This window comes from Rhea pennata, chromosome 6 (assembly GCF_028389875.1).
Source record: "Rhea pennata isolate bPtePen1 chromosome 6, bPtePen1.pri, whole genome shotgun sequence".
NCBI lineage: Eukaryota > Metazoa > Chordata > Aves > Rheiformes > Rheidae > Rhea > Rhea pennata.
In genome coordinates this window covers 4623803-4648366 of record NC_084668.1, presented here as the reverse complement: position 1 = coordinate 4648366, position 24564 = coordinate 4623803, and the positions used below count along the sequence as shown (strand labels likewise).

Here is a 24564-nt window from a genome sequence, read left to right as displayed (position 1 = left end):
CGAAGTGCTTGCTGCACCCCACAGCATGTCACTGCTTAACAGCATCATCTCCCCACATCTCCACCAAGCAGGTAGGCCAAAGAAATGGCTGGTTTTAAAGACAGGTTGGTTCTAGAGTGGCTGATTCTCACTAGGTGATAGCAATCTGTTGACCTAAATACTCGGCTTTTATCAGTTCAGGTTCCAGCTGATAGAAATTCACAACTGACATAATTGACGTCCACAGTCGTAGACACGTTACAGAACTAAACTGCCATTAAGATAAAACTGTTCCCTTAGATCCTCTAGGTCAGCCCGAATAGTATGTTCTGATAAATCAGCCTTCTTAATAGATAGACCGGAGTGCAAGTGAGCAAAACAGCACTGTGCACGTCTCTGTTATCTTTCAAGCTATCTGTGCAAACCAGTTTTCATCTTTCAGCATTTCTGAACTCGCTTGGTAATTTAAAAGTAAGATGTACATACAGATGTATATGCACAGAAATGAATGTATGTACATGTATGTACAAGAGTAGTATGTACTACTCTTAAGAGACTTTCAAAGACTAATGATGCAATTTCCCATATTTATACCCAAAGAAGGCAAAACAAGGAGAAAGACTTGTATTTTCATTCACTTGCACGTACATATGTATACACATAATTGAATATCCCGCTTGAGAGACCTGGTTGAAGGCCCCTCTACAATTTGAGCTAGGAGATTATCCAATTCTCAGGTTACCTGTAATTAGCGTTATGGGGTACCATTTGCATGAAAGAGATGGCAGCAGTCCGTGCCTTCCATGGCCACTTCTTGGCAGGGAGGGCGCAGAGGACACACTCTTCCATCTCCTCCTTAAGAAGATCCACCAGCTGCTTGTGAGAACCACCATAGAAAGCTTCAATGAGAAGAATACTCATGTTCCTAGCGTTTCAGACCTGTCTGGATTCTGAAAAAGACAATAAAGAACTGTGTTACTTCAGAAATGCACCTTTTATTTTAATTAAGAAAATATATTGGAATAAAAGGAGAAATGTATTGCAAGGCACTATACAGTGTCTTCTTTTTTTGTCTTCGAGAAATTAATCTTTCTTTTTAATTTCATGAGTTTACTTCAAAAGGCTAATTAACAATTACATTGACAAAATTATAACATCGATTAGTTTCAACCACTAAAACTTGCCATTCGAAATTTCTGAATCAAACTAAATGTGCGAGACTTAGAAATATTCTGTTTTGATTTTTTTTCCTCTTCAATTAGACATTTAAAAGTAGCTTGGCTTTACAACACATTTCTAAAGACATCATACTTTCCTAGGTTAGGAGATATGTCCATAAAATGCAGATTATTCATTTTTACGTAGGTTTTGCCCTTTTCCTGGTGGCGGATAAAACTAAAGAACAATTCAAACGCGTTTCAGCCAAAAGAGTTCCCAATGCTGGCTATCAGGCTAAGTGACTTAAAGGAACATGACTGAGAGCAGCCTGCAGATACGCAGCGCGAGTACACCTCCAGCACTCGACCTCGTGTTCCCTGGAGCCGGGATCGTCACCAAAGTGACACGCTCAGCCCCTAGAGGAGACGTAAACCACGTTATTTTTGAGCGCTCCCAAATGGCTGGAACCGAACAATACTGCAGACTTACGGAAGCTATCTACCCGTTCAGCCACGGGGCTGCTCACAAACAGGAAGCAAAACACGCTGCCCAAAATGAAGGGAAAGATGAACACCCCGTGACTATTGCTCATCTGCTTCGTGAGTCACAGTCCTGGGGTACTGGAAAGCTGCTTTTCAGATCCTTTGAGCAAAACCATCAGATAAAAATGTTAAAAACAAAACCCTGTAAAGATATTTACCATCCATGATTGCATCTCTGAAGATTTCCTTCTCAAAATACCCTAACAAGGGAGGACCAATGTTGCTTGGGTTTCATGATTGATGTTGTATTTCTGACCCTTAATTTCTAGTGGTTTCAGACTGCAATCCTTATCTTTTCAGAGTCTCTGATGATAAGAAAGAATTCAATAGAGAACTAAATGCTCTCAAGAAAATCTAAATGGTAACCTCAACTTTGAAATTTAGTTAAATTCAGGTTCAAGTGAAAAAAAAGTATGCTATAATGAGAGGTTAGAAAACAGGAAAAAAATTACAAGGATATCACACCTATCAAAAGATCAACTAGCCAGGCACGCAACAACAAAAATTCAAATGCTGAAGACATTCAGCTAGAAGAGAAAATAAAAAAGAAACCTCTAGATAGGTCTGAGTCAATGGCCCACCATGGTGTAAGATAAAACAGATGCTGAACTTCTGGATCATTAAAGATCACTTAGCAAGAGAATCAGTATCTCATACTCCAGCTTTCTTGTCACAATCCAACTTGGCTTCAGGTTGTAATTTGTTTTATTATTTATTCCTCTAAACTGTTTCAAGACTATTTTTTGGACAAATATATTCCTTCTAAAGAAACAACGGCTTTCTGGAAGCAGAAACTATACTTCATTTTGGAGTTTGCTTCTTTTCAGGTAGCAAGGCAGATTCTGATCTCTTTTCCACTGACCTAATTTCAGAATCACACTTTTGAAGTCAGACGGTTTCTGAATGTACAGTGATGTAACTGAAATCAGCATCTGTACTCTAAAGGACTCGGGGGACCTGCCGAGTAATAACTACTCTAAAAACACAAGCTGCATTTAGAATATGCTCTATTTACCTATAGGACAATTTGCAATTAGTCATGCTATGCTTGTCCTCAAATGTCACAGAAAATTTAATTCAAAGGAAGAGAAGGAAGCATTTTGCAAATTCAGCCCCCCCCCCCCCAAAAAAAAATGAGGGTACATGAGAAGTTTGTAAATGCCACTGAGTCAGTCACTCATTAAACAAGAGTTACAATTAATTTACAAATCATTATTGGTATCAGTAGCAAAGCAATTTGTTCATAAAATATCTGATCAAATTTCACTTAATCAGACCAGTTCTGAAACCATTTTATCACTAGGTTTAGCTGAATCAACACTGTGCTATTTGGTGTTATTTTGCAACAGTTTTCACTGCACGTTCCTTATTGTGACGGGGAATGAACGTACATGCTGAGAGCAAAAGACTTTTTAAGTTCTCAGGTTTCCTTCTTGTTTAAAGATCCTGACATTTAGGTCATTCTGCCTTATCCTTTTACCTTTACCTCTATTAACAAAAAGTGTTAAACAAACATTACACAAATTTTGCAATACAATAAACTCCTTGAGGTTGAGTTACTTTGAGAAAGTCATTTCAAAACTTTGTGGAGTGTGTGTCAAATAGCTCTTGCTATGTAATTCTTCTTAATAGCATTCATAGGTCCCAGCAGTAGCATGAATGGAAGAAAACTAGCAATGACAAATTTTGCAGAGATGATCTGAAGCTCAAAGGCTTTCTGCACAAGACTCTCAGCACCTCAAAATGTAGATATTACTCACTAAAAAATCCTTTGTCATATGATCTGAATGCATTACCAATAAGACATTTCAAATTCATTTTGGTAAAAGTGTTGCATAAAAACCAGTACATAGCATGCTTTTTTAAAGATGCTATTAAAATATGAAAATACTAAATAACACTGGCAGCACAATATATGCCATTTTTCCTTCAGGGATTGATTAATCTAGAACAATGAAAAAGTCAGCCAATAAATCTTATGCTTTAAAAACATACACTGATAATGCAAAGGAAGTTATATTAAATACAACTAATAATTTTTTGTATTTAAAAAGTCACAGAGGAGGTAGGACACAGTCATTTACCTCATATTTCACCCACATGATTTCCAGTTTTGGTCACATACAAAAATAACATCTATTATTTTTGCTTTATTTCCCTTGACCTAGCCAAGTTAAGGTAAATATGTACTATACGCTCCTCAGAGGTCTTGGAAAGACACTGATGATAAATGGCCTGAGAACAGTTACCCTATCTGATGGAATGCAATCCTCAATTAGATATAAATCACTCCAGGTATTCTTTTACACATTTCAAAGAAAACAACAAATATTAGAAAAACATATCTGCTTCCCCTTTCTCATTACGCTGCTTCCTCTCTCAAGAGCTGCTCCTTGGAGCCAAGAATTGTGTGTGTTCCACCAACGGCTCAACTCTATTCTCAGGAGTGTGTCACTGTATGGCTTGAAAAATTCGTTGCTCTATACGCACCATACATATATGTAGTAGTCCATTCATCAGCGTATACATTAAGAAACTACCCGGAATAAGAAAATTATCCTAAGTGGACAGGATGTCGCAGAATAGGACTGATATATTTAATACGTACGTATTAAAGTAATGATCAATTCAGGTACCTTGTGAGATTTCTCTCCACGTTAATTAAACTCCCATCTCAAAACCAGCATCTCACAGTGACGTTCATTCAGGACATCTGTCACCCGCTTCAGTCGCACCACAAGGCAAGCACGTTGCACAGAACTGGCATTTGCGGTGTGACCCCCTGCAGGGCCCTAAATGGGCCAGTGCAGTCAGACCCAACAATTTTCAATTAAAATAAATTTTTGAGTACCATACAGAACAACAGAAAAATATCTGTTTTATTGGTAAAGAACATTAATCGTTCAACTAGCCACAGAAACTGTTGCTTCTTTATAAACTCTAGGTTTAAAACCAGCTCAGGTATTTTGTTAACCAGAACTACCAAACAGATAGAGAAAACTCATCATTTTTCATGATATATTAAGGAATATACATTCACTTTGTCTTGCACGCATAAGTATGGTTTCACAAACATCAGCAGAGCTCACATCAGAAAGCCATAATTAGCTCTGTTCATTGACGTATTCAGACAACATAAATTACAGATCATATTTAAATATTTGTCCAACAAAACAGTTTAGCAACAATCCAAAACCAAGGGAATAACTGTTAATATATTCCATAGGTAGAGAGCTGCTATTAGTTACAGGAAATAAGGTATATGGTTTCAGTAATGATTGTTTCAACGGTCACAGTCCCACACGTATGAGAAATTTATTCCACCACTGTATCCAGAGCACACGTGGTTCAACATCTTATAACTCAACTGACTACAAAAATCACCAGGTATGCATTGTATAAATAAATATATTTACAATCTCTGATGATATGAGATAAACATACTGTAATACTTAATATAGGCAAAGACTTTTCATGTTCCACTTTCTGGTAAAAAGGGATTTCCCAAAGGGCTATTACAGTCTTAACCTTGAATTTTGTCTCCTCTGCCCCTTCCTCCCAACTTCAAAAGATTCATGCATTTTAACTGTTAATGCAGCAGATGAAGAAAAAAGAAACACCCTATATTGAGAGAGTTTGCATTACCCTCCCACTCATGACAATGACTCAGAGAAACCCCAACAGAGCTATACCTTAAACAAAAGCAGATTTTAACGTCTGACCAAAATCTAACTAGCATTTAGATCACTCAAAAGCACTGGGTGCAACATTTATCATTGCTAAACTACACGTGTGCACAAAAGTCAGATTTTTATTTCACTTTTTTCATATTAATCAACTGTAAAAAGTAAGAAATTCTATCTTCTGAAAAAGTAGTCAACCAAAATTATTCAACTTTATCTGGAGATCTGCATCAGCAGCAATATTAATTTACTAGTGACATCCATAAAACACTTTGTGCCATCCACACAACCTATGAGAACCTAACAGCTACAAAAATATCAAAATTATGTATCACTTGAATTCTGCATTACTAGAACTGTCTCACTATATTCATTCCTAGAACATGTACAAAATCATGCATCAAGCATGGTGCAGACAACGTTTAGCAAAAACAATACACGCTGTACCTTGTGTTTTTATTTCACTATAAATCTGGAAGTGTGCTTTGTTTATGACCTGGGTATGTATTTCTGAACACTGTGTTCACTATATTGACAGCCCATTCCCAGCCAAAAATAAAAATAGATTGAATGGGACAAAATGGCAAGAGTCCCACTAGCCTCAATCAGGTAAGTATTCCCATCCGTGAACTCTGCCCCAAAATCTCCATTATAGAAAGACTGACTTACCATACTTATTCCAAGCACTTGGTTAAAGGACTGCTAAGTTATTCTTCCATAGAGTATTTTAAGATGTACTGTAAATATACATATGTTCAAAAATCAGCTGCCTATAAATAAGCTTTAAAATATGCAATTAACTTTTAATCTTTTAAATTTATTTCCAAATAAGAGCTTTCTGTGTCTTTCTTGTGATTGAAAAGTCATGTTCTCAAATTTGTGACTCACTTTCATTTTGATGTCAAGCCTATACGGGTATCTACTGAAAGATTACTCATAGCAGACTTACAGGACTCTACCAGCAGTCCCAATGACAAACTTTTAAGTTATGTATTTTTAAGGTTTTAGTTCAAAATATTATTTGTCATCACAAGGACCATTTTCGCAGAAAAGTTACCAAGCAGCATCTCATAATCGAAACTGGAGTTCCAACTTCCTTGAGGGAGAAAGTCTGTGGCTGCTAAAACTCTCTAAACATTGTTCTAAGCTGTCATTGCAGGTCATGAAAATAAGAGGAGGTGATTTGTGTCAAGCGAATTAAAAACCTTTAATATAAAGTTCACAAGCTTAGATCGACTCCAGTGTTCGACCAGTTACGATAACAAAGCGCCGCAAGCGCTGTTAAGCGTTTGCATCATTTTGAACTTACTGCTGCTACTCCACAACATTTAAAGCTTTTTCATGGTATTGGCCATCACCCTCGCTCTCATGGTAGTAGGCAAAGACCTGGTGACATACATAAATCATGCAGTTCATTCTGTGCCCAACAGGCTCCATTCTCTCACGATCTAAAGAAAGCTTGTTAATTAATACTTGCTTTTCACTATTTGAAAATCCAAAGGCAATGGAGAATGCAGAAATATCCCATCAAGGAGAAACAGTTATACAAAAATTCCATTTATTATCAGCGGTATAAAATTGTAAAATATTAATCAATGTACCAATGTAACTTGTTTAACTGCAACACGGCAATTAAATTGAAACAAAGGTGCTTACTTCTCTTCAAAATACAACAGTCGCAAAAAGAGGCAGCTCTGCAGAGATGTGCATCAAGCGGACTGACCTGTCTCCACCACTCCAGAGACGGCCTACCAGGACACCTGCAGGGTAACCAGAAGGTATTCAAAGACAACCACCTAAAGTGAAGTTTTGGTGAAGAGGCCTTATATACCATCACATTTATTTCATTCCTAACATGAAGATACTATCTTTCAACTTTCAGACTCGCTTTCCCATAGTGGCCAGCATCACTAAAGTGTAAGTGAAAAATCTGCAAGCGAGACCCCTCCCACTGCAAAACCAAGTGGGTCTGGCCAGAGTTTGGCCACTAGGAATCAGAGCTGCACAACACGCTCCGCTGCTTAGCATCGTATCTGACTCCCCTTGCAGGGACATGGGAAGTGGCTGCCCAGATGCTTTAGATTCTGCAAACATGTCCAAGATCTAAAGCTTCTTGTTGTATAACCCATGTTCTTCTATGATTTCACCTAACTGAGGCTTATATAACACAGCAGAAGTGCAAGACAGGTGGTCAGAGATGTTTTTTCAGTACTCTTAGTGACTCTATGCTTCAGTGTGAGACGTTAATCTCTCCCAATAGCAGTAGTAACTGGGATGCACCTTGTCTGAACACATTTGGAACCACTGTTGAACAGCGATGTTATCTGGACAATAACTCATTGAAGTCTCTTCAGGGCATTTTAACAATATTTTTGACATAAAATACAAAATGAAATTCATAGCTGGATGTACACAAACCTAGTACCTTTGGAAAAAGTTCTAAAATACTTTGGGTAACTTCAGTCACTAACAGTTTTTTTCAAAATGTAAAAGAGATGTAATGAGATCAAGTAAAGCAATTGTGTTTTTTAGAAAATCAGTCATTTTGATTTAACAGTTAATTAAAGCCTCAGGCACCATTTGCCATGTAGCTCAGAAACCTGGCATAACGATAATTTACTTTACCAGAGATTGTTAATGTTGCTTTTCAGTATGTTGGTTTTATCCAACTTATTTGGATAATGTTTACAGTTCTTGAAGACACATCCCAGTCTGCATCTTCTTTTTCAGTACAGTATCTATTACTATAAATTTGTTAACAGCTATTTGGTGGCTGACATTAGGTTAAATAGATGGAAGATACTTCATTTAGACTATCTCTGAGTGGAAAGGGAACTAATAGGTGTGGTAATGGGAGAAGTAGCGCTATTTTTAAACTTGACAAGAGACATATTAGTTGCTAGTTCCCTATTACAGTAAAAGCACCAGTCTGGTAATAATAGGCTGGCATTTTGAAATTCCTCCAATTTATTAGAAATATGATGAAAAATGTGTTCTACGGTGGGTCTGGGCTTCAGAACAGTTTCTGTATAGCAAGGTAAGCATTAATTAAACTGGATATGGATGCAGATTGTATGTGTGTGTCTATATATACATATACATATATATGTACACATATGTATGCATGTATACACACACACACACACACACTGGGAAAAGTGATCTGTAAATACTCTGACTGACTTTATTTGACAGAGTTTATAGCTTGCATTATCTAATTGATTAAAAGAAGACACCATTAACTGCTCACCTACATCAAAAAGTTGGTTTCTTTTCTACAGCAGAAAAGAAACTAAAGTAGTAAAGTTTTACTAAAGTAGTAAAACTTTAAATTATAAATACAGAATTTGTTCTTGTGTCATGATAGACTGAGATTTAGTATTTGAAACAGCCTTCTTATATGATACCAAGAATCCCATCAGTTAATTTAAACATTAGCTTTGGCACCCTGAGACGTATGGCAGAAACGTTTGAGTGGGCACAGGCCAGATTTACTTTGCAGTCAGAAACTATTCAATTGAGTAAGTGATGAAAGGAATAGCATCTTCAGTCACACTTTGAGTTAGCAAAAGGAAAGGACAAGTTCAACCATCAAATCTAGCTCTCCTGTGACACCTAGGAGGAAGTCGACACAGACAGACAATATTACTATGGGACAAATATACAAAACTCCACCACACTTGCCACTCAAGTGTCTTCAAAACAAAATTCTGTCATGATGTAAAACAGACTTAAAAAGGAGTGCCAAATGTATCTGCCTTCTTATCCAACTAAAGACCTACAACACAAGCAATCTAAAGTGATAATCATGAAAATTTCTTCAAGCTACAAAACTCTTCTTCTCCAAGTGAGCAGAATAAATCAGATTTTGATTTGTTTAAAAGTATCAGATCTCTGCAGTAGTTTGGATATGACATTCTTGTGATTCATAAGTTAGCTTCAAGGTTGGAAAATTACCTACATGAAGTCCTTAATGTTAAGAATTAGTACTATTTGAATAAAGCAGATGAAATAACTTTTGATCTTCCATTTGTGCAGTTCGTGTTTTCTCAAAAGAGGGAGAAATCAATGCTTCATACTGTGAGTCTTTGAAAATCAGAAATACATGTCACTAACTGTGACCTGTGTCTAGTCAACATCATGTCACTGCAAGAAATCACTTGCAAGTGCTCAGATTCAATAGGAAATGGTATATAACATATAAGGAGGACTTATGACAGCCCTGAACATATTTTTCCATTTTAAGAATATTGACATCCCACCTCTACCTTCACATATAGAACGCAGTCCAAGTCAACGTACACAGCCCATGCAATGAGAGCAGACAATTTTGTTTGATGACACAGCATGATGAATGTCCTCTGGGAGGGACCTCACTACCAAGTTTTGACTAGGCTCTCTGAAAGGGCCTACAGAAGTCAGCAGTATTAAATGTTTCTAAGTATGTCCAAAGTATGCTCTGATAGTGCATTGCAAGGGTTTCTAACACGCTAGCCAATGCAGAACTGTAGCTATAATGACCCCAGTCAGTTTTTTTCATTCTGTTGCCCATAGGGGCTTAGGAGCCCATGAAACACTTCTGAGAATTTGCTTAACACAATGAAGGAAAAGCATATTCATATATTTTATATCACATTGAAAATACAAGAATTTAAGGGGTATACCTCCCCCAACAGAAAATACTGATGGATACACAAAGTGGAAAAAATAGTAGCATAAGTTAAACAAAGATGTCTTTATCATTTATTAACTGACACATTTGAGGATACAATTTCTTTTCGAGAATAAAAGTACTATGCAAGTACCACAATCTGTTTTGGAAGGTAACTGGTTATTCTGTAAATAGGTTCTAATCTGATGTTTTAGAAATGGTTACTGCATTAGGAATAAATATTAATGTCTGGGAGAGAGCCTAGAAACACAAAGAAAGAGTGGCCATTTTAGCAAAGCCACAGATAAAGTAAGGGGGCATGCACAGAGGATGAAGAAGTCTGGCTAGCAAGATGTGAAATGTTTCCTTGAAGGTTATCAGATTATTGAAACTATGGCAACAATCATAAAACCAGAAAAACACAATTAAAATCATCACCATCAGAAAGCCAAACCAGTGCCTTGAAAACTTTGTTTCTGTTGCACTCAACAAAATCTGGCTATAGCACGTAATTTACATTGTAGTTTGTAACTAAAAGTGTCAACAACAGTTTTATTTGGATTTTGTTTCATAATAAATCATGAACCCATTAGTAAAATTCAGATTTAGTGTCACTTGAGGATCTCTTTTCTTCAGGTCTGAAGGAGTCTGAAAAGCATTTATCCTGCCTCTGAGTCATACTGGCCGTTCTCATAAAACTTTCCTTCTAAAAGCAGGAAATCCTTACCAAAATTGCACCTACTGCAACATGCCAAAAACAAAATGACATCGTCATTCATCAACTAGTTAAGCATTAACCACTGAAGAACCTCTAGTGTAGTATCTTGCATATTCCTCCTGCAGCCAGGTGCAATTTGAAGAGCTCAGAGCTGTAAGTAAAGCTGGTAATTACCACCAGTGCTGTAGTACAGAGAAGAACACCTTAATCACAGAACCTGGAGGTGAGGGAACTACTGTAAGGTCCTTACTGGAAGCTCTGTCTAAAGTTTAGCTGGTTAACAGGTAGTGCTCTTACAGATACTGACATTTCAAAATGCCCGAAGTAATGTTACAAGCCGACATGAGAATGCCACTATACCTCATACATGCATGTGAGATCTGTGCTTGTATTCCCACTTCTTCATCTCAAAGTTGCAAATATCACAAGTTTCATCAGCGAGTTTAAAGATTTGTAACTGTTCTGAGTTATGACTCAGAGTGAGTTATAACACTTAAGTGTTAACAGTTGTGCAAAGTTATTCTGGCCATTCAGAAATTTTTGGAAATACCATCAGTTAAGCATTCAGAGCAATCATAAGCAGTTCTTGTAGGGCTGAAAAACAAAAGTTCACACACAACTTGGAAATACCTGTAAAATAAAGGCAGCGATTATCTCAGCGTCTTCCACATGCAGCAGGATTCAAAAGCACAAGAAATGCTACAGCACCAGTTAAAATCTTTGGTACTAGTTGCGTTTCACACCTTGTGTTTTTGTATCAAAAAATCAATTATAGAGCTCAGGCCATTGAGAAAACAAGCCATGAACTCAACAGAATTCGAAACAGTCTTAGCAACTGTGCTCAGAAATAATGCTGACTTGCTGGTACTTCTATAAAATTCAACTACAGAGTTCACTGTTGCTGTAGATGAAAGCTGTGAACCCTTTTGGTGTGGAGGCTTTCATCTCTGGTACACCGAACATTAAGATTATAAAACTTTGTGCCTATTAAGCAAGTTTCACAATATAAACTGTGAAGGTGAAGTGCAATTGTTTTCATAAATTAGAATTTAATACTGAAAAGTATGTAAATACAATTAAGTGTTTTTCTTGGCCTTTGCTAGAATTCCAGTGGCGAATACAGGTAGTTTTAAAGAACCTGCTTAGTGTTGCCTTCCAGCTGACAAAAGAAAAGGGAGAGGAAAAGCTTTCAAAACGTTTCCTCTCCACAAACTTCTGCCCTTAACACCAGTTGCACCTTATTCCAGTTAACATCACAAAGATACTCCTTTGAGCTATGAAGCCCTAAAACTTTGCAAAAAATTCAAGTAAGGAAAACTCAGGCCCACAGAGTTTGCCTTACCCAAGGTGAATCTTACTGAAGGCCTGTCAGAAGTTACTGTAAGATCCAGAAATTTTAGTGTATCCTTGTTCACCAGCCACAATGGAAAATAAAGATACTGCATTTTTGCTGAGCTATGGTGAGAATTCCTTTGAAACTTTCTTAAGTTATGCTTTTGGACACCATGGTATTTGGTGAGCTGGAGGGACTTTATTGGGAGGAGCACATCTGCGGGGGGGGAAAACAAGGTGAACAAATATTTTGCTCTTAGTGATAATATTAAAGCTATCCTTAGATACATGTTTATATTAACCTGAGATTGTCTGAAATCATCTTTATAAAATTGGTCAAAATCTAAAAAAGGTCTTATTTTATTACAAGTAAATCTGATTCAGATCTTTCTGAATCTTTTCAGATCCATTCCTTCCATCACTGTTTAAGCAGAGGTTGCTTCCACAAAAAATCAATTTGATGCACACTCTCAAAGGTTCTTTATGAAGCTGTTTTAGCCCCACGTTGAAAGGGCTAGTAGCTCTGGAAGAAGCTTCACTCTTCTCATTTGAATACTAGACATACAATTAAAACACAAGATACAATTAACATGCAATGAAGAGTGAGAAAAAAAATTTGGTGTATATTCAAATTATGAGATACTAAACCATGCACTAGGCATCAGCACACTGAAAGTGTGCAAGAGTTGACTAACATAGACCAACTTGCACGTTTTTGCTTATTTACAAATATTTCTGAGATACTGCTGACATTTAGAATTGCTTCCTGTCCAATGACACCCATGACATCTGCTGACATCCCCCAAGGTTTATGAAGTTCGTGCCCACAAGCACAGCCGATTCTCAGAAATTTGCTGATGAACATATAGAACTTTCCTTTTGACCATAACTGAAAAGGTTATTTTGTCTATTCTTTATCCTATGATGATTCCAAATGGAGAAAAAAGCTTTAGAAACAAATTAGTGACATCAATTCCTTGAATACTTTGTTTGGTTTTTCCTGTATAGGTGGACCAGAAAGAATTCCTCTTATAATGAAGGTGAAAAGCAAATACAGATCAGTTACTCAACTTTTCAAAGTCAAAGGAGTCCTGAGCTATCTTTACAGGAAAAGAATCACCAGATCTCTGTTGATGTTCAAATTATCAGCTAATTATAAGATAATGTTTGGTTTCAGTAAACAAACCTAGTCATTATATAACTTCTAATAAAATTTACTTTTTTTTTTAAGTAACCTCTAAACAAAAAGTGCAATTTCTCCTCCTTTTTCTCCTGCCAACCCCAAATCACACTACATCATCTGCCTGGTATTTTGCCATTATTAACAACAAGAGTTTTCATTTATCTGCTTTCATCCAAAAACGTCAAGGAGCTTAACAGACATTAATTAAAGCTCACAACACTTCAGTGAAGTAGGCAGGTATTATCTCTATTTTACAGAAGAAAAACTTAATTTAAGTGTGATCTGTCCAAAATTCCAACAGTTAGGCTACAGCAAAGCCAGGAGTAGAATGAAGGAGCCCTGACTCCAAATTCCTGGCTTTGAACCACCAGAATCTGCCTTCTCTTTTAAATTAATATGACAGAATTTACTTGTCATTTTGCCTCAGATGAAAAATTTGGTTTTGGACAACAGTGTTAAATTTTCACTAGCACTAAGCTTTCTAAGAAAATACAGACAAATGTGTATTTTACCTACAATGTACTTTGACTATTTTGCTAAATTTATCATTGACAAATTAGACAAAATTTTGTATCTTTTATTAATAAATCTGGCTTAGCCTTATCTGGCTACCTGATGAATTTCACTGTCTTCAAGAGGAAAATCCATGCTTCTTGAAACCACATGAATTGTCACAAGCGAATCCCTAATTTCCTTCTCCCATTTATGCTTCTGCTTTCTTCTGCCTTGTCTCTTACCTAGCAAACCAAACCTTTTATCTTCTCTTCTAATGGTTTACTACTGTACTTATCTCAGTCCTACATTATCTTTTTTTTCTCTCCTTAAACTTTCTCAATGACTTTGTAAAATCCATGGACAATGGGAGTAGGTCAACCACCACCTTTTTGAAGTGCACACCAAACCTTCCTCTGTGTTAAAGTACCCTCAAATGCCTAATCTTCCACTAAAGCAAACTGTTTTGCCCTTTGGTTTTCTACACTCATACTCTCAGCTTCTTTCCACATTCTCTTCAAGTACTTCCAGGCGAGCCATGGAGGCCACTCACACGTGTCTATGAAGCCCTCTGCACTATCACAGCACAGACTGTACCACAAAGGTCAAACTGCTTCCATGACTTTTGTTAGTCCAAGAAGCACAAGATCCCAGCCTTGTTTTTAAAAATGCCAAAATCTTTTCTTTGTGAAGGCACTGAAACAGCTGCTTCCCTCAAAGATCGACCAAAAGAGTTTGTATATTTTCAAAAAAATCTAATAAATTCTTATTTCATAAAAGCAGTAGTCTGTCATTTCACTATTTTACAAACTAAGCAGACATTGTTAATAACTGCTTCTAAATGGGCACACACATCACTCAAAGCAACTAGCAAATTAAATAAAGATCTCGTTTATGTACATTTTTCTTGAAGAAGTAAGGTCTTTATACGATTTTGTGATTTAACTCCTCGTATTTTGCTATCAGCATTAAGAATTAAATTAGGTCTCTTTTTAACCATACATACAAGTCAGTACATCTCACTGGTAATGTCTATTTTAAAGAAGTAAGTCAAACGTTAGCCAGTATGCTGAAAAATAGGTAGCTTTTGTCATTCAGATGCTCTCTGCAAGTGGCATTTTCGAACCTTGTACGATACAGGGAACCTTTTCCGGGTTGAATTTGGTAGGCGGCCTGTCCACCCGAGTCAAGTCAGGTGAAGCGTCATTTGGGAACAAGAGCGACGTCTAGCTGGAAGTCTGGAACAGGGGCACGGTGCAGCCGATGGTATTCGGGCTGCCCGATCTTGAGCCCCGCAGACGTGCTCCTCCCAACAAAGTCCCTCCAGCTCAGAGTCAGGTAAGGCATAGACGGGGTACGAGCGGTTCTGGAAGACCAAGCAGACCCACCATCCATATGAAGAGTTTTACTCTGCCTTCAAGCTAGAGGGTAAGCGGCATGCCTGATCTACTGAGCTAGGTCAGGCGGTAGGTTGCCTGCCGCTTGGTCCCTGCTGTCTCACGCGAGGCCAGGGGACCTCACAGGGCCCCATGTCCTGCTACAACGCCTGGGAGAGCACAGACACTAGCTCGGGGGGGAACCACTGGACAGGTCTCTCCCAGCCACCACTCACTCGACTAGCCGATGGGGTAGACAACCTAAGCCGTCCCTGCTCGAAGTAGGGGCATGCTGTGCCATGGCCGGTAGGGTTTGGATGACACCGTTTCCCCAGACGGGTCAGGGCCAGGTCGGTGACGGTCGTCTGGACTGCCACCATGCCCAAATTCTGAGGAATCACCACTGGGCCAATGGCTTGAGGGGGGACTGTGAAGCCTTTTTGTAAGCCAACTGCGTCCCCCCTTTACTGCCAAAGATCAAGCGACTCTACGGCAGAGCAGAGGCAACTAATAGTCGCCACCATTACACCTGGGACAGCTGTGCACTCGGTTCCCCCAGTAGAGGTATCCGGCAGGACCACGGGGCAGTGGCACAGCCGAGTCAAGCCCAGTTAGCAGCTAAGAGAGTCATAGTTACTCCGGCCCGTTACAGGCTTTGCGAACACCCTCAATCCACGGCAGCCCTAGCAAACGCTCCGGCACTGCTTTCTCTTGCAGCTCGCAAAGTCACAGCTGCCTTCGCAGAACATTAAGTGTGATTCCTCGTGCTTCTCAACGACTCGGAGCGTAGGAATCAAAAACTCTGCCCACAGATACCTTCCTGCTCCAACCGCCTTCGTACCCCAGCCAAGATAACAGGGTACGCAAGTCCGACGCCGCTTGCTGCACTGGCACGTACAATGCCCCAGTCCACTGCAAGCAGACTCTGGAGGTTCTGCCCAATTCTGCAGGCCTAGCAAAAGGCAAGAGTTAGTTTATTTAATCTCTGCTGGCAAAAATGTTGCATTTTTTTTCCTTTCTGATACTACCTAAAGTTATCCATTCCTTTGCATTCAGCTAGAGATAGAATGAATATCTGAAATCCTTCAAAACCTTCACATATGCCACACAGATCAATAAGTTTCATTAGCAGAGGCCTCTCCGAGTGCATTAGTTTCACTCTCCACTACTGTCATTTACTTCTTGCTTGATTTCCAGTGTTTGGGGGGGATTTTTATTATTTTAGTGAATTTTTGCCTACAAAGCCACAAATGACGTAAGCCTTGCCTACTGCAAAATCTGCCACTAATGAGAAACTCACTCGAGTGCTTAAAAACAGGTTGTGACTTGCAGAAAAACAGTTCCAGTGAAAGACACTTGCATGTAAAGGAAGGAAAATAAAAAGCATCAATTCTGCTATCTTTACTGCAGTCACTTTCCCCAACTAGTTTCCTATGGTATTCGATGATAATAGAAAGTAAAATCGTTCTCTAGACTTTCTAGCAATTATTTTTTTAAACACTTCAGTATATAGACAAATTAAATGTTTTTCCCCCATAATAAATGTTTTGCTTTCAGTGAGGGCTATAATATGTCCTCACTGTGGCATATTAAAATCCAGAGTGAGACTTGGTTCCACTCTTCTAACACCCAACACCGGGCAACATCAGAACAAAGTGTGAATACAAGCTTCTTAGGCATCAAAGACACACCGGGAACATCACAAGCTACAACTTGTGTAGGTGTATTAGCAGTCCTACCATCCATCTGTCAGAAATCTTAGATGTTCCTGCACATCACCCACTGGCAGAGCTGTCTGCCAAGCAGAAATATTATGAAATGTTCATTATATACTAAGATCTCCCCACTTCCCAAGCATTTAATGGAAAAGACTGTCCCTACACACACATACAAACTAATGTTAATTACCAAGAAACACAAAATTCACCAACAATGAAAAACTACCAAGAGGCCAGCACACTGGATTGTGATTTTACATATATTTAAAGAAGCTTTACTTACACACAGGATATACTAACTTCTAGCTCACATATATCTCATTTTTAACGTACGTTAAAGACTGAGTTTACAATTAACTAAACAGACAGCGTACAAAAGGCTTTTAGAACTACACCATATGGTCTAGGGAAAGGAACAATCTGGACTATCCACATTTCAATCTGCAGCCTTGTCCACCTCTATAACACATTGTATTGCTGTAATAAAATATTAAGATAGAAATGTAAAAGTGAAAATAATCTATCTTTTGCACTCTCAGGCAATGAGGCACCCTACAAATAGTTTAGTGCATTTAATAAATATTTTAAGTTTTATGATTTTGGCATGCTGAATCAAATGTAGTCAGTAGGATGCCCAATTCATTTAAAACAGTACTTCCAGAGGGATAGGGGTGGGTATTCATTTTATGCTTCAGGGAAATAAAAAATACCAGTTTACATGGGGTATACTGGCAGCAGTTTATGTAACAGATGACACATTCTTGGAAATCAAATAAAAGCAGAAAGAAAATACCCATTGTTGCTTAGTGAAGAAATAATCACATGGTCACAGCTGGAATCAGTGAAAATCATTCATTAATAAAATTCTGTTGTGGTAGTCCCTTTTTTGTACTTTTCAAATGCCAAAAGAAAAACTTCCAATTCTTTGCAGAAAGCATACATTTGAAACTATTTTATAGTAACAATTAAACTTACTAAATCTTTGCAGAAAAAAAAGGAACACCTACAACGAAGGTATTATTGGCTCTAGGTACAAATATATACCTACTCATGTATTTCATATGTAAACCCAGAACATCGTCCAATGAAAAAAGGTACTTGCAGCACTTGGAAGTACTGGCATGCCTTCCAGTTGCACAGAATCAGAGTTTTGAGAAAAAGCAACCGAGGTTGCACATGCAACATGATGGCACATCACAGTATAACGAAAAGATACAGAAATACTTTTTTGACAGCATTCTGAATCAAATTCCTTAATGTAAACTAGAAAGTTACACGAGATTAAATACACACACTAGAAAAAAAGATCATGTAGTACATGTAATACATATAGTTACATACTCTCTTGGCCATATATATCATATGTTCATAGCTGATCCTGCTTGGAGCAGGAGGTTGGACTAGATGACCTCCAGAGGTCCCCTCTGACATGAATTATCATATGATTTTTATACTCTAGTTCTCCCTTCTTGACTTCTGACCCTTGGGTTTTTCTCTTTTACTACAAAAAGACAGAACTGCTGCTGTAACTTTTATGTTTCATTGCCACCACTATGACAAATAGAAATTCTCTGACTGACAAATCTATGACTTTGCAGAAAGGGAAGAATTAAATCACAAAAATCAGATCATCCTCAGCAATTACTTTGAAAGCAACCTCTTGTTTTATCAATACTATTTGTTCTATGCATATTATTACAGGATAAGAGGAATGTTTTTCCGTATAAATTCAGAAAAAATATTTAGTAAACAAAAGCTATACCATTTGGTGCTTTAAATTGTCACAATAAAAAATAAACGTGATCAGATTTTCTCCAGTCTAAATGAATAGGAGAAATCAAAATCATCCTGTCCCTCATCACTCAGTGAATGCTCTGCCATTCAAAATTTATCAAGAGTTCCTTGAACTGAAAGGTTTCTTTGAATTTAAACACTAATAATATATTATCTTCCTGATTCTGTGCTTAATAATCACTTTGAACACAAATTTTAGACATCCTGGATTGACAGGGTATCTGAGCTTTAGCGCAGAGTCTGCTAAGGGCTTCTCAAATCTTTATCAAACCATGGACCCTTGAAATACGTCTGCATAAGCCATACACAGCTCCAGCACATGCTTACACTTGCACTTGATCAAAGGCTCCATTTCTCTGTTCTTCAGTGTTCCGCAGTTATCCCTGCTTCATAAAGCCATCCACAGTAGAGGGATACATTTTGTATGGAGCTGGCTAATATAACAAGAAAAACCCAGTTTTCTAACAATTAACTTCAAGTAGTATGAAATGACAATTCAATAAGCCTCGTTATTTTTAACAGCGTTCCTTATAAATAGGGGAAAAAAAAAACTTACAAAATCTCTACCTAAAAGAACTCGAGTCTACAAATGAAGAGGAGCTTGGTTAAGTCAATTCATAAACTAAACAAAAAAAGAGAAAATAGCTGCTAACTTCTCTTTTAGAGATTATCTGTGGCATTATTTGTCAAAATCAGTTAAGTCTGAAGATGGATATGTAACTTCAGTAGAGTATGTAACAGCTAAAAATCTAAAAATGGACAAAAGTGTAGAAAGCACCACTTGCACATGCAGGGTCTGTGATGCAGACAGGCATTAAATAAGTTATCCCACTCTTCATCTTTTACAAATACTGTTTCTTTTTTGTAAGAGAAGAATGCAGCTAAGTAGATCATGATTGGGCAGGATGTAACAGGTAAGCTTACTTAGTAGCTATTTATTGCCTTTAAAATCCATTAATGAACTTAATAGAATGAACCTATTGCATACTAACAGTTTGCGACTTAGCTGCCTCTTGCTACTGATCTTCAGGAAATTAGGTTCAAAAGAGATAATGTTGTAAGTGTCCCTTAGAAATTAACATTTCCTTATATATAAGCAAAAACATAAGAGATCTTCCTTGTTCTTTGGAAAGCTTTGTATTTGGGCATTTCTAATTGAACAGTCCTGACTGAACATTCAAGGCTATTCTGGAGCTGATAATGACAGTGCTTTCATTTAGTGCACACAAATCTCATTCTTTCTAAGAACAGATACATGCATTCCAGCAGGAAGTTTCAATTTTAACATTTTTTAAAAAAATAAAAGCTGTTTAGGAGCCTATCTGACCAGTTTTATTTCTTTAAAAGAACTTTTCTAGAAGAATTAGATAATATAATTTCCAACCCAATCAAAGGAGGCTGCCATTATACTTAGAAGGAAGAAAGAGATGATCATTCAGAAGCCAGGCACCTCGCTCTTTCCCATCCCAGAGCCCTCGACAGACGTCCTAGTTTTCAGAAATCTGTCCCGAAGACTTTGAAATATAATGAAAACAGGTCTATGAAGACTCCTCCATATGCTTCCCACAAAAATACTTGATTCTCTTCTTCATTTGTCTGTTTCTAGATGAGATGTGAAGAAAAAATAGCTTCAAGTTCACAAAAAAAATATATCTTTCCAAAGATGTTTCCCAAAGGCAGGAAGAGCATACCAAATTAAGGCACATCTCCCTCCATCACTCTTCACATGTCCACGTGCCATTCTTGTTGAAGCTACACCACATACATCTGACAGGAATTCAACTTTTTTTTTCTAATCCACCGCCAGCACCTTATAAAGCATATTTTCTTTTCACAGTAGCATCATCAAAAGAACCATGGCTGAGTGGTTAAAATGGTTTCCACGCTTAATTGCTATTATCTGGCAATTCATTGGCAGCAGTGCAATACCATCTTTCAAACCACTTGATCACTGAGGACTTTGGTTGTAGCCCTGATTCTAAAGTTCAATACAACTGGCATCAAATTAATGGGTCCTAATGCTTATACCCACGCTGTTCTCCCTGATGAGTGTGCAGAAAGACAAACAAAAGCAATATAAAAACCAGAAAATATACATGCGTCAAGTTCTAGTTGGGCTAGTTCTTCTAAAGGAAGAGGAGAAAAGCTACTGAAAAGAAGCAGTAGTTAGTTTACTGATGGGACAGCTATGGCAGATAAAAACTAATGCAATGCTACAAGATTTACCTTTACTAAAGCAGTAAGACATATAACAGAAATTAAAGGTGGTAGATTTAAGAAAGGGGAACACTTTTTGGGGAGGCTAGAAAAGACAAGGAACATAATGGGAAGGCAGCTCCTACCTCAGCAGGGAGCTGCCCTGATGGCCTAAGAGATGCCTAAGTGGCGATGAAGGAGGAGAAAGGGGCAAGCAGGCAAGAAGTGGAGAAGCACATTTCTACAGGTCTCCTCATACTAACTCTGCCTAGCACTGACTCACTGGTTCAAGGAAGAGATAAAAAGGTAATCTAGATTTCTGAACAGTTCCTAAGAACTGCTTAGAGCTCCAGCTACACTAAAGACTGCATCATTTTAAATAAAATTGCATTTTTAAGAGAACTGAATTAAATATTATAAAGCCTTATATAAATGCTAATTTCAATGTCACTTAAATCTATGTAAGGGTGGTTAGACACTAGAACAGGATGCTCAAAGAGGCTGCAGACTTTCTATCCACGGAGATGCTCTCAGCTCGACTGGAGCCAGCCCTGGGCAGCCTGCCCTGGTTGACCATGCTTTGAGCAGCGGCTTGGATGAGAGACCTCCGATGGTCTCCTCTAAGGTCAACTGCTCTAACGTTCTGTAAGATGTTCTAAAAATAAATCCAGTCAGCTACACAGAGCTGCATACCAGTTTATTTGAATCAACTTTAAGTTCTATCACTAATAATTTTCTCATATAGATAGGCAAGCATTAAGATTATTAATTTCAATGGATACTATCTGACTACAAACAAGAAGCACAAACTCAGGCATTTAAACTTCTAGGCAGATTAGTACTTGGAAGTCAAGAGTAGTAGCAGCTTAAATCGTCTCCAGTAAAAGATAATGTACAAGCTGGTTTAAATCATGGAGATGTACAAGTCCTCACCGTAGCTGCATAAAAAGAATATATTCACGTAAGAGGAAAAAAACGTTTCTAAAGCATGCTGGTTTTCTGCAAATACACTGAACTAACTTGCAATATGATGTTGAGAAGGACATTCATGTATTGCCACTTTTGCCATTTATTGCCATTTTTGGAAGAAAACGCTGTGGAAAAAAATGCCAGTACTGTATAAGAGTAGAAAGGACAAAACAGTACCAGGAGTGAATTTCAAAATGAAGAGAGGAATTGTTATTATTTTTGACAACAGAACAAAAAGGGTTCAGGCTTAATCCAATAGCTGTTTTACAACCTCTGCTTTATTAAATTGATATTTTGTAATTATTTAATAAAATGTGAGACACTGTTTTCCCACACTAGACAGGGAAAAACATAAGTAAACATTTCATTTTCTTTAGCAAGACAAATTTTCAACATCAGCCACAAGTACCAAAGCACTCTTTCTCTCAAACACTTTCAGAGTATTTCCCCCCTCCCATTTCACTCACAATATTCAAACTTGGACATCTATGACTGGCACATAGATCTGGATTATGGCATGTAAATCCATTCACTGAAATTTAAGCACTCAAACAGGCTGAAGATACAAGTTTGAGGAAAAGCCACTACTCCCTCCATCAAGAACTGGATTTTCTTTAGCAACCAAACGCAGGGGTTTGGGCTGTGGGTGTCAGAAATTAAAAGTCCTAATTCTGAAGTTCAATTTGACACTTTGCCGCTATCCTCTTCTGTGCTCCCCAGCCTGGCCTGTAGCTTTGTGATTTACTGTGAGGTTGGAAAGATTTTTTCCAAAAACCAAACTAAGCAGCATCCTTGTATGCCAGGTACAGGAGGGTTTTCTCAAGTGCTCACAGCAGCACTTTTCATCTTCTAAGACATAAATTCATGTGATCTTTTAACAACTATTTATTTCACACCAAACCAGATATCTCCCCAAAGCCTACCAATTCAGCCTCTAGGCATATTTCTTAAATAAAAGTACAGAATCTTTGTATACTTAAAATTTGCATATTAAAGGAACGACTCAACTATCACAGTAGTAATAATACTATGCAGCAACGGCTCACCTCTCATCAAAGAAGAAAATTCATGTTTATCTGTTTTGTAGGGGACCCTATATAAATTATGTTCCCTCACTTTTCACAATTGTGAAATATCATTTTATTACAGACTATTACGAGCACAGCTGCTATTTAAGTGATTATAGACTTTATATGAAAACAATATACCAGCTATTTAAGTGCAATTCATATTTACATATAAACAAACCTTTTTACTTGTATATTTATTTCTGCTTTAAGGTTTTACAAAATTAAATACTATTACAACAAAAGTATCATCTTATTATTTCAGATAATTCCTGTATTAGTCTTGTAACATCCTTGCTGTAAGCCAAACTTTTGCCTACAGGAACAATTCAGTTTTAGCATAACTGCAAAACAAGTTTTGGGGTTTCCAGTAGCACCTATATTAAACAATAAATCAACAGGGTTTTTACGAATATTTATTAAAAAAAAAATGATTCGTGTTGCAGCAGGACTGCATTTGGCAGAACTAAATCAGCCTATATCCCTGGCTGTGCTTTTGTAAATGTTCAAAAAATAATTAGTTTTATCTGAAATCAGGGAATTCAGCCCCCTCAAAATTAATAAATACTATATAGTTGCTTAGGCAAAATTACCTTACTCTTCTGCTGTAAAGAAACAGGTAATTAGCAAAGGAAATGTCCAACAGGAAAGCTCAGCTCACATCATCATTTGAGAAACATTTAAGGTGAAACTAACTCTTTACAAACTAATGCAACACAATTCAAAAACATCAAAAAGCTTTTCAAAGCCACTAGGGGAGAAAGGTTAATGAAGAACTGCGATGGATGCTACCAATGCACGATACAGTAACTCGTATCTAAGAAATTATCTGATACACAGCAAAGCATAAGCTAAGTGCAAGCTGACTTAAAGCATTATGAGAAAAGGCCGTTTTTCAGAACGGCACATGACTGAAACAGGATTGCTTCCATGATTATAATCAAAAGTGCTCAAGTGTTTGATGATGGGGGCCACAGGTTTGCTTGCCCTGCTTCCGCCAGCCCAACTCAAGCGCAGAGCTACAGGACCTTCAACCATCCATGCTAAGTTTTATGTCAGACAAGCATTTAGCAACATCCGTTACCCCACAGTTTCAATGAAGGGGAGAAAAAGAGGACTAGAATGGTGAGCAAAAGCATTCAGAAGAAAAAATATATTAGTGTTTGATAAATGGAGGAGACTAACAAATACTTTGTTTGCTTCATAAAGATGTTTCTCCAGTGAGCTTCTCAAAACAGGGAAGCAGTGAAACACACGTTTTAGTATTTTTATCTTGACTAAAACCATAGGGCAGCAGGTATAACACATGGCATCTAAGCTATATCATATCTTGAACGTATCTTTTCGCAATTGTGAAATGTTTACTACTGATAATACTTGGTCAATGTTGTCCCATGCAAGAAATTGTCATGTAATCTTCTAGGTATTACCAGGGCAACTAATGTAACTACACTGAAACAGTATTTGCTGCATTTTTATTGGGGATAGTCTTACAGAGATCTCGAAAGCACTGTTCTGCTACTCAGGAATTAGCCGTATGTCCTCTTTCCTGTAACAGTAAAATTAGTCATTTTGACATTTTGCCTTCCAGTGACTAACAAACTCCTCCCACTCTTATAATTCAGTGGAGATAGCTCAGACTTAAATTACATGGTTCAGGTAATATATGATCTCATTTTTCCCCAATATCCTCTTTCTTTAATTCG

The 24564-nt window shown here is 37.6% G+C and overlaps 1 protein-coding gene across 16 annotated transcripts in view; it reads right to left on the bottom strand.

Annotated features, from left to right (window-relative positions):
* The window catches only part of GTDC1 (glycosyltransferase like domain containing 1), a 189060-nt gene that overhangs the window by 125397 nt on the left and 39099 nt on the right, over window positions 1-24564 (bottom strand). For all 16 annotated transcript variants that reach the window (XM_062578883.1, XM_062578885.1, XM_062578886.1 and 13 more), the window contains one exon: window positions 722-929. In XM_062578883.1, coding sequence (XP_062434867.1) covers window positions 722-872 — 151 coding nt within the window. In that variant the 5' untranslated portion in view covers window positions 873-929. The remainder of the gene's footprint in view (window positions 1-721; window positions 930-24564) is intronic.